The sequence below is a fragment of the Petromyzon marinus genome, chromosome 20, assembly GCF_048934315.1.
Source record: "Petromyzon marinus isolate PM22_M1 ecotype Great Lakes invasive population chromosome 20, UKy_Petmar_22M1.pri1.0, whole genome shotgun sequence".
NCBI classification, from domain to species: Eukaryota; Metazoa; Chordata; class Hyperoartia; order Petromyzontiformes; family Petromyzontidae; genus Petromyzon; species Petromyzon marinus.
The window spans coordinates 12000715-12011959 of NC_133686.1; the positions used below are offsets into that span (position 1 = coordinate 12000715).

At 41.3% G+C, this 11245-nt stretch overlaps 1 protein-coding gene across 1 annotated transcript; it reads right to left on the reverse strand.

Moving 5' to 3' along the window:
* Positions 1-278: 278 nt before the first annotated feature.
* LOC116944094 (chymotrypsinogen A-like) lies at positions 279-10066 on the reverse strand. Its single transcript, XM_032957507.2, has 7 exons — positions 9922-10066; positions 9328-9431; positions 8659-8738; positions 7247-7328; positions 4211-4391; positions 3970-4109; positions 279-1664 (listed from the first exon to the last, which is right to left on the reverse strand). The coding sequence occupies exons 1-7, from the start codon at positions 9983-9985 to the stop codon at positions 1503-1505; spliced, it is 813 nt and encodes a 270-aa protein (XP_032813398.1). The 5' UTR covers positions 9986-10066; the 3' UTR covers positions 279-1502.
* Between the last annotated feature and the right edge of the window lie 1179 nt (positions 10067-11245).

Consider the following 11245-nt stretch of genomic DNA (forward strand, 5'->3'; position numbering starts at 1 on the left):
CATTTCAAACCTTTTAAAAGTCTGCCTCAGCAGCAGATCATGCTTTCTCACCTGATGACGGACGCTTGTGTTGCGCCTGAAACGTCATGATTTATTTTATTTTATGCCTACGTGACTTTACAGAAAGAACCAAAGAGTATTAAAATATCGCTCACAACTCTATCGCATTACTCTTTGGTTCTTTCGGTAAAGTCACGTAGATAGAAAATTAATAGATCACGACGTTTCGATCACAACACAAGCAACGTTATTCAGATGAGAGAGAGAAAGCTATGGAAACAAGGTCTTATATAGGCCTGAGATGGGTGCAGCCTCAGAGTTAGAGGGCGGGGCTAGAGATGGTCTCCCTGAGGCTGTGGAAGTAGCTATTGTATTGTGAGAGATTAGCATGTCAATGCACGAGCTTAGTATGTCGCAGCATTGATGACTTGGAATAAGGTGGGAGGAATTGGAAAGGCCACTCCAGTGTGTAGATGTCAAGCACATGTGAATGTGTAAACACGCGTGTTCATTTGAAGTAAGTTGACGTTTGAGTGAACTCTTGCAACAAATGCAAGGAATTTATCAACATCTCTGTGCAGGACCACAAAATTATTACAAACTAAAGGCAGATACAGTACTCTTTGGTTCTTTCGGTAACATCACGTAGATGGAAAAATAGCTAATAGATCACAACGTTTCGATAGCAACACAAGCCATCATCTTCAGGTGAAACAATACAGCAGCCAGACTTCTGAGGCAGGAGGAAATGTAGAGAGCTACTGCAACCAAAGGTTATATACGTTTATGGTGGGTTTAACCCAAGGGTAAATGGGCTGGGCTAGGGATGCAATTTGCAAGTAAATGTAAGGCTAGCAAACGTAAGGCTAGTAAACGTTGTCTAATTAAATTTACAGAGGGCAAGTAAATGTAAGGCTAGCAAACATAACGTCGGCTAATGAAATTTACAGAGAGAACAAGGTGATAGAGAGAAAAAAGATATCAAACTTAGAAAACTTATAAATGTAATGCAACTCAGAGAGTCGACCAACACAACAATTAGCACTGTACCTGGTTGATCAACGACTTTCCAATGATTGCTAAATTTTGCATTCATCTTCTCGGTTTAAGTCATGTCTGAGTTGTGTGGAAATCCTCCCCATAGAGGTGGTTCAATCTTGATTTGTAGCTTTCGTGACTGCAGGAATTAATACTCTTTGGTTCTTTCGGTAAAGTCACATAGATAGACAAATAGCTAATAGATCACGACGTTTCGATAGCAACACAAGCCATCGTCTTCAGGTGAAACAATACAGCAGACGGACTGCTGAGGCAGGAGAATCAAGATTATTTCTCAATGTATTTGTCAATCAACACAATGAACACATAGTCAACATTTGTACATGTGTTTCTAGGTGCACTGACTATGTATCTATTGGTATCATGTGAAGTCATGGTAATTATAGAGATGTTTTAAATTGAAGATGTATCGCTTCAAAGAAGAGCACTGCTTCATATAATTCCTAGTTGGCCGCAATAGTCTGGTCGATCCAGCTGCGTATGGCGGTGACGCGCGTGTACACGGCAGGGATTCTGGTGGAGCACGAGCTATTGCCCCACGACACGATCCCCACGAGGTTCCACGCGCCGTCCTTCTCGCACACCAGGGGGCCGCCAGAGTCACGCTGTAGGCGAGACACACACACACGCATGAATTCCTTTTCATTTGGACACATCTGTCCATTTCTATTTCTATAAAGCAATAGGTTCCATCAAAAAACAAATGACAGAGACCAAGATGTCTTAAAGACATACTGCTTTGTACGTCTGCTTTTATAGGCTAAACACTGTTTTGGAATAAAATGCGAAATTTTTCAAGACATAGTGACGATGGGCATAAGCTTAATACGCAGGCTTTCGCGACTAGTATTATTCATAATAAAGGTTTTTGGGTTAGATCGCGTTATTTATAAATGTGTCACAACCCTCCCCCACCCGACGTGGCCAATCAGTGAAAAATGTGTCACGTTGACAAAAGACAAATAGTTCACTACTTTAGCCCACCGGTGTGTTGAAGAGTGGACCCACAACATTTACAATTTGAGTACACCGTTTCGCTGGAAATTACATCCAGCATCTTCGGGCGATTTGCCAGAATAGTGAAGCCATCCACTTGCTTCCGGTCTTAAGTAGTGCAGGATGACATCATCATTGTTGAACCCCATCAGGATTCGAGATCAGAGGCGGAGGTGGGGGTTGAGGTGTATGCAATTATATAGTACACCAGTAATCAGCCACTAAACATGTGACTCACCTGTAAGGAATTGCAATATTTTTGTGTATTACTTAATAACACGCTTCCAGACTGTGCTGAGTCTATAGCTATTACAGCGATTGAAATTATTTGAATTCTTCTCAATTTCAATTGATTCTCTAACTAATCTTGACCAGTAATAATTAGTTCTGCATAACACTTCAACGTAATGAAAATCAATTGAATGTCCTTGTTGGCAAGCATGCTCTGCCACTGCTAACAGCTGTGTTTGGGAGAATGTAATGTTCCTTTGGTGTTCTTTTAGTCTTACACTAATGTTACGTCCCGTCTGTCCAATATAACACCGCAGAAGCAATTGATCCGATATACACCTTCTGTTGATAACTTCAGTAATTCATCTTTAATACAAGACACTAGTTTTGAAATTTGGCATTAAATGCTCTGTTAATTTTAGTGTTATTGTAGCCATTCAGTCTTAGTGCTCCTTTAACATATTTAATCTATTTCCTTAAACTTTCACCATCTGACACTGTCTTTGCCCGATGTATGAGTGTCTTGATGAGAGAGAGGATTTCTCTGCTGGGTGATGATGCGAATCTGCATTCAGATAGGCATCCGCGTGCGTTCCCTTTCGGTAGACGCTGTGTTATTTTGCCATTTTGACTGTGTCCAAGCAAAATATCCAGGAAGGGGAATGTGTTGTTCACCTCCATTTCCATGGTTAACTGAATGGCTGGGTTTTGCACATTGAGATGATTTAAAATTTATTGAGTGTATCTTTTCCATCTGGCCAGACAACCAAAGTGTCATCGACATATCTAAACCAAAAAGATGGTTTAGGCAAGTGCTATTGTTTCAAAATTTTCCATGTCAGATTTGCTATAGCAGCAGAGGAAGGAGAGCCCATTGCTGCTTCTTCCATTGTTTAAAGAAGTCACCTCTCCACAAGAAATGTGTTATTTAGACAATGGTCGTTTTGGAATTATCTTCATGTAAACTTGTCTTCTTTACCAGTGTATCAAGTAATTTAAGTGACTCGTTAACTGGAACCTTAGTGAACAAAAAAATTACATCAAAACTTACCAGAATATAGTAGTCCCACTCATTATGGTTAAGTTTAATATATTTAATCACATTCACAAGATGTTCTGAATTTCTTATGAAGACGTCCTTCCGATGTAGGGCTGTATTTGTTTAATTACGGTTTTTTTATTTATACGTGGCAGAGCCTATTGTACTTACTATGAGTCGTAATGTTATAACGATTCTATGAATTTTTGGTAGCCATACAATCTTGGTGGTTTTGAGGCCCGTGGCTTAATTTGGCATTGCTCAGTCTTAGGGATTAATTAATTTGCAATGATTGCGTAAGTCTTGAGTTGTAAAGTATTAGTTGGATCTAATCCGACCAATACTTTAGAATACTTTTTTGCTTGCTATTGTAAATTTAATTTTAAATGCCATATTACGTCAGTTCCTCTTTCTCACGTCATGCATACAATTATTTTGGATAGCTTAAGAGATGTCCATAGTACATAATTCTGGTTGTTAATAACGGTATTATTTATTAGTCTTGTTTATAAAATATCCTTGCTTACTATAGAACTCCTATAAACACGCCCTTCCCTCATAACATGCTCAGTCATTTTACCTTGGTCGCCACTGAAAAAGAGCTTCTTAACTAAATGAACTGAACGACTGACTGAGGTGCTCACCCTGCACGAAGTAGCTCCAGCACCACCAGCACAGATCATGACGTCGGTGATTTTGTTCATGTTGGCCAACAGCTGCTGGCAGGTGGGCGTTGCCACAATTGCCAGAGCGGTCTGTTGCAGCCTTGGGGGTGTGTCGGAGTCTGAAACGTCAAACACGTCACCACGTTTGAGCGTGAATCCTATACTGTAGCTATTTTGAACACTTCTGAAGAAGCATTACCTAGTGTCAAATGATAGTTACCAAAATTGTTGGTAATGCCCCAACCAGACGTGACACAGTTCAGGCCAGGGGGGAAGTTGTCAGAGGTGGAGGAGAGACAGACGGCTGAGACGCCATCGGTCATCTGAGCAGGCTGGGACAGCTTGATGAGCGCAACGTCATTGTTGATGCTCATGTTGTCCCACTGGGGGTGGTTGATGGCCTGTGCAGATATTGAAAGGAATAGAGGAATGCCATACACTTATGTCAAATTCGGAGAGTAAAACCTTGTAAAGCCAGACAACTTCGTGGAAGAATCTCTATCATTATGGGTCATTCTTGATTTGAAGCTTTCGTGACTGCAGGAACCCATACTCTTTGGTTCTTTCGGTAAAGTCACGTAGGTATAAAATAAAATAAATCGATTGCAACACAAGCAATCATCATCAGGTGGGAAAACCACACCAATCATTTTTCTTTGCTGAAGTGAGAGAGAGAGCTGCAGTGCCCTTTCTGACCTATATAACCTCTTATAGTCAGCTCTCTCTCCGAACTTCAGCAAATAAATTATTCTGTGGTTTTCCCAACTGATGATGATTGCTTGTGTTGCAACCGAAACGTCGTGATTTATTTTATTTTATACCTACGTGACTTTACAAAAGAAAACAAAGAGTATGGATTATGGATCATGCCTGAATTCTGGCAAATAAGTTGATAATGGCTTAATTTAAGTTACATTTAAATGTAAGTAACATAATCCACTTAGATGTAATGAATAAGTTGTAATTTAACAACTGCAAATGTAAAATGTAACCGAAACGTCGTGATTTATTTTATTTTATACCTACGTGACTTTACAAAAGAAAACAAAGAGTATGGATTATGGATCATGCCTGAATTCTGGCAAATAAGTTGATAATGTTTCGATTTAAAGCTTTCGTGACTGCAATTATTCATATTCTTTGGTTCTTTCGGTAAAGTCACGTAGAATGAGAATAAAATAATAAATTGATAAAATAAAATAACACAATAATATTCTCACGACGTTTCGGCCACAACACAAGCGGCCTTCATCAGGTGAAGGGACGAGACTGTCTGGTAGGACAGCGCTGGAGTGAAAGAGCCACGTTCAGATCACGGCCTTTAAGCTGTGTGAGAGGAACAAAGCGCCCTCAACTTTAGCACCACGGATAGCTACGGGCCCCGTTCAGACGGACGAGTTCGTCCATGGTCGGAACAGAGGAGGGGGAGAGAGACAGCTGCGAGGCGCTATTATACTCCATGTTGTAAAACCATACCATTAACCGTGGTGTGAGAGGTATTAAGAGTCACATATACAAGCACAGAGACAATTTCAACCGAGAAGATGGATTCTGGCTTAGTAACCACTGGAAAGATGTTTTAAATGATTTCTGTTCTTAATTAATTGTATTTTTACGATGACCTTCAGACCGCAGCTCTTTCGCCAGCATTGACTCTTAATACCTCTCACACCACGGTTAATGGTATGGTTTTACAACATGGAGTATAATAGCGCCTCGCAGCTGTCTCTCTCCCCCTCCTCTGTTCCGACCATGGACGAACTCGTCTGTCTGAACGGGGCCCGTAGCTATCCGTGGTGCTAAAGTTGAGGGCGCTTTGTTCCTCTCACACAGCTTAAAGGCCGTGATCTGAACGTGGCTCTTTCACTCCAGCGCTGTCCTACCAGACAGTCTCGTCCCTTCACCTGATGAAGGCCGCTTGTGTTGTGGCCGAAACGTCGTGAGAATATTATTGTGTTATTTTATTTTATCAATTTATTATTTTATTCTCATTCTATGTGACTTTACCGAAAGAACCAAAGAAGTTGATAATGGCTTAATTTAAGTTACATTTAAATGTAAGTAACATAATCCACTTAGATGTAATGAATATGTTGTAATTTAACAACTGCAAATGTAAAATGTAATACTGTCAATAAAAACATGTCACTCGAGCTTCATTTCAGTCACCATCGCCATGAAGCAGAAGTTGCCGAGTTTAACTGAATGGAAATCTGAAGAGATTTCTTGAATAAACATGAAAATATGAATGCGAGCCCAGTATAACTATGTAGTCTGTTATTCTTTCTGTCTTTCAGTAATATCACGTAGATAGGTAAAAAAACTATGACGTTTCGATCGCAACACAAGAGACTGTTATCAGGTGGGAAAAGGGAGGGAAACCACGAAAGGCAAGCTGTTTTAAAGGTTTAAAATGGGCGTAGCCCAGGCGTCCTGGTATCAGAATGAAGTAGGCGGGGCAAAAGTGCCCTGGGGCCTGCGCAAGCAGAGATGGTTATGTTAATCTAACATCGTATTTAGGGGAGGGGGAGCCGCATGAGACGTGGATAAATTAACAACTTGTGGTACGCCCAATGCAGGGGCGACACCGCAGAAACTGGAATTGCTTGTCGCATCTTTGGTAAAATTAAACTAACACCGAAAGGTGACACGATGGAAACATCACAGCCAGTTATCACTCAAACTGGTTGATGACGTCCGTCCAATGATTGGTGAGTTTGTACCCATCCTCTCGGTTGAAATTGTGTCTGTGTCTGTATATATGGGTGGCTTCATGAACGAATCTTTGTTGATAGCCAGTGGGCTTGCAAAGTACCTTCGTCTTAGAGAAATCAAATTCGCGTGAGCCAACCACATTAAAACAATGATCAGCTATGGCTGAAGTGTTGGTCCTCCCATGTTTCAAATCTGCCTTATGCTCACGAACACAGTCCGAGACATGTCGCTTAGTTAAATGTAACTACTGCCACAGACACAGCTTAGTTTGTAGATGCCGTGGTATTGGATGTCAGGGATATTATCCTTCACAAATGGGATCAGATCATGTCGTCTATTGGCGATGACATATCGATGACATTCTTTTAGGATCATTTTCTGAATATACGGAGCACTTTTTACCTATATGTAATTATACATACACGCATTATTTTATTTCTTTAGGGCAATACTGTCGAAAAAAGAGCAGAACATCACCACCAACAGACCCCGAGGTAGACTGGTAGATGCAAATTGCCTGCATCAACTGGCCTCAGATTACCTTGGCGATGGTCATTGTCTGGACCTTCTCGGAGCTGGAGCTTCGGTCATGCTCACCCAAGATGACACGGTGCTCCGAGGGGCTGTTGAGCAATCACAATCCATCACTTCCATATTATCCCAAATGAGCTAGAGGTGAGCCCTTGGCCATGTCAGGCATTCACATACTGAATTTAATAAATTATGTAAGTTCTTTGTCAATCTGCTGCTGGATAAAGGCCTCTTCAAGCCCCATTGTGTGGGTCGTTTGACTAAACGTTACAATGTTTAGTGCACGTTTTCACAACATTTTAAGGTATATCACAGTTGTATTAACATGAAATAAAATATAAACTCGAACGTGCACAGTATCTGCTATTACTCAGAGTTGTGAGGAACTATGGACAACCAGCAAGACAGCCAAACGGTCAGCCGGTGCCAACAAATGCCTAAGCTGTGGTTTTCTCTTTCTTCCAATTAATGACGGTTTATACATGTGGGAGGAAACTATAGCGCCCGGAGAAAACTCACGTGTGTGAGGGGGAAACACTCTCCCATACACATTTGCTGTACCAGCCTTCTGGCGAACCAGGGTATGGCTCATCGACGCCCATGGGAAGGGAGTTTCACAACAATCCACTATCTTTCGTCTCCACACTGCTGAATTGCAGGTATGCACAGCCACTACCACCATGTTAAATTGCATGGTATAAGTTGTGATGGTAATTTCAAAAAGGTAAAACATAATCACGAACATATGTACCTCTGCTTACAACAAATTACATGTTTTAACCTTGTTTTATTAAATTCTGTACATGTGCGTAGTCATTGTAAAAGTCATTAACCACTTATTTTCATGATACTGGAATTGATTAATTTACATGGATTATGTTTAGAACATATGAAGACTTTGTAGGAATATTAATGGTTGGATCACATTTTAAATTAAAATGTAAATAAATATACAGTATATGGAGATGTGTTCCTAAAGGGTATCAAAGCTAGAATTGCCGTGGCAAAAGCAGCATTCAAAGAAGAAAGAATACTGCTGGTAGCATGAACATGAAACGAATCGCGTGACTTTTAAAGATCCACGTATAAAATGTGGTGGTTGTTCTGCTGAGATATGGATACTGAAATGAAAGAGGAAAGATGTATGAATTAGTTTTGAAATGTGTGCGCGGAGTTGAATTGGAATACATATGCAGTATTATTTGATTGTGCCTGTTAACGCAAAAGCAATAGATTGGGCATATATGAAATACGCTCTAGTAGGCTGAAGAAGAAAATCTGAAAAGGTAAACAAAGTGTTATTTCCAAGGGTGATGTGACATTGCAATATTTTATAGGATGGAGAGAACTAAAATCGTGAACCTGCCCTCATAAAGAAAACTCAAGAAAAAGTTACATGAACAAATATTTGAATTCAATTACCTGATTCCACAATGAGCAGCTGTCACAACCCAGTAAGGGTCAATGAGGGAGCCGCCGCAGAAGTGGAAACCAGTTTTGCTCTGCGTGGTAAAAAATCGCATGGCTGTCACATTGGTGCTCAGTGACTCAATCCTCGATTTAAAATAATAAAATATAAACATGATTATTTCTCAAGAGCTCGTATATTGTTTTTCATCATTTCGATTTTAGCTTGCCTTCTATCGTTTCCCGAGTTATATAACCAAATGTACTTTGCCCTTTGTTCACTTCACTTGCTTTTTATGTTAAGCCATGAAAAGTATTAAGCCACAGCTGAGGAGCTGTATTGGTAAACATTTGTTCCATACATAGCTATGTATAATTCATTTATTTGTATTTCTGGCAACCTTGTCGGGTAGTGGAGGGTTTAAGAAAAAATTGTGGCATAAAACTGCCACGTGGCCAAACCGTAAAACAAATATCAATTGGTTTTGTATTATGTTCATATTACTGGACTCATATGTTTGTAATCCAAGTTTATGCTTATGCCATAACTCCCCACACTGCCTCCCACATGCACTCTGGCCATCGCCATTAGTTTACATCTGCAAAAGTTGACTGGCATTCACACGGTGTCATTATTAAAGGCAGGTATTGACACCATGTTGCCGGTGAATATAGAGCACTCACCTGCAGGGACACCTGCCAGGGCCAGGAGCCCGGCATCGCTTCCTCGCCGTTGACGATGCGGGAGTAGCCGGTGATGACTGGCTTGATGGCCGGGACACCACACCCTGTACATATACAATTATTTAATAATTCTATGATTCAGAGACTTATCTCTATATATAGATATCCATATCAGCTCAAACTTCCTGCAAATCACGTGACTTCTATGTGGTTTCCCTCACTCTAGATTGCCTCTCCCCCACCACCCCCTGTGAAAACAGATGCTACTCCTTTTCGCAGCAATGAGGCCCTAATGTAACTTCTTTCTTCTTATCAGCTTTCCTGACAATTTGGCATATTTTTCTATCCCTTTTTCATCTTTTTCCTCTAATTTTGTTTTATTCTTATCTGCATTCTGTTTTCCACATGTTTTTTTTCATACTTTGCACGCTTGACTCTACTCCCCTTCCTGTGGTGTGCTACAGGTAAAAAGCTGCAAGTTCTGTTCAAAGAACATGTTGCAGAGTAGGTCTACAATGTGATGAGCTGCCAGCTTTTTTAGCATGAAGAATAAAGCCATGATAGAACAGCATATACATCACCATTGTCACTCACCAAAGGTGGCACCGATAAAGGCGAAACACGAAACGAGCCAGAAGAGAGCCATTGCTAATTGCATAGACACTGCTTGTCTCTTTTATACGGAAAATGGTACGTTAATAATTACCGTGTTCTCAAATATTGTCGACATTTTATTTCCTCAATCAGATTTCATATCACAGGTGTATTGGGTCGATATCTGCACATGACCTTGACAATTTTCGTCACGGCAGGAATCATTAAATATTTTCCATTAAACAGCATAGAGGAAATATTTTATTTGATATTCGTCTACTTTTGATTTAAAGCTTTCGTGACTGCAGGGATTCATTTTCTTGGTTCTTTCGGTAAAGTCACATAGAAGGGAAACAATAAAATAATAAAAATGTAAAACAATAAAATTCTCACGACGTTTCGACTGCAACACAAGCAATCATCATCAGGTGTGAAAACCACAGCAATAAACTTATTTTATTGTTTCCCTTCTACGTGACTTTACCGAAAGAACCAAGAATATTCATCTACTTGTTTAGATAAATGTGGAAACATATGTAGTGACGTAAATTGAGTCACTATGGCGTTAAGCGCCAGCTAACATCACAGGAGTGCAGCTGTATATCTAGAGCCTCTCTCGGACACCAGAGTGGGTACGCCATGGAAGCGGACCCTAGGGGCCATAGTCCTGGTGACAGTGAGAGACAGGTCGAGTGATGACATGACAGTCTGGGTGACCCCGAGAGGGCACGTGACCGGACGAGATGGCAAGGGGGCCAAAAAGGAGGGGAGGCCGGGCTCCGCCCTTGGCCACACCGTGGCCCAAAAAGGCCGAGTCCCGAGCCCCGATCTGGGCTGTTCTACGTCTCTCCGATCTTTGGTCTCTGCTTGGCATCGTGGCTCAGTCAGGATGTTACTGACTGACTCGGTTATGTAGTTACCCTGTTGGGGCTGTGTAATAAATGTGTTGCCTCCAAGTCAAGTGTGTGCCTCCGTGAAGAACACTACAACTGGTGTCAGAAGTGAAACTTAATCATTAGGTGATAGCCCAGCATAAAATAATGTTAACTAGGCGGAAACAACTCAACAAGTCGTCTTCAGATGAGGAGGAGAACGAAACGGTGATTCTACAGACAGCCCCGGGAGCTGCAGCCCCGGAGATAGAGCATGAAAGATCTTCTGCCGGCGGAGCAGGAAAAAAGTCCAGACCTCGCCGTGCGGTCGCCGCCAGAGAGGGAGCGCCGATTGCGGAACGCGTGTATCGACGACCTTCTGTCAGCCGTGGCAGCTCTGGCCGCCGCTTTAAAGCAGGAAGAGGACGTCAGGGCACCGGAGCAGTGGCAAG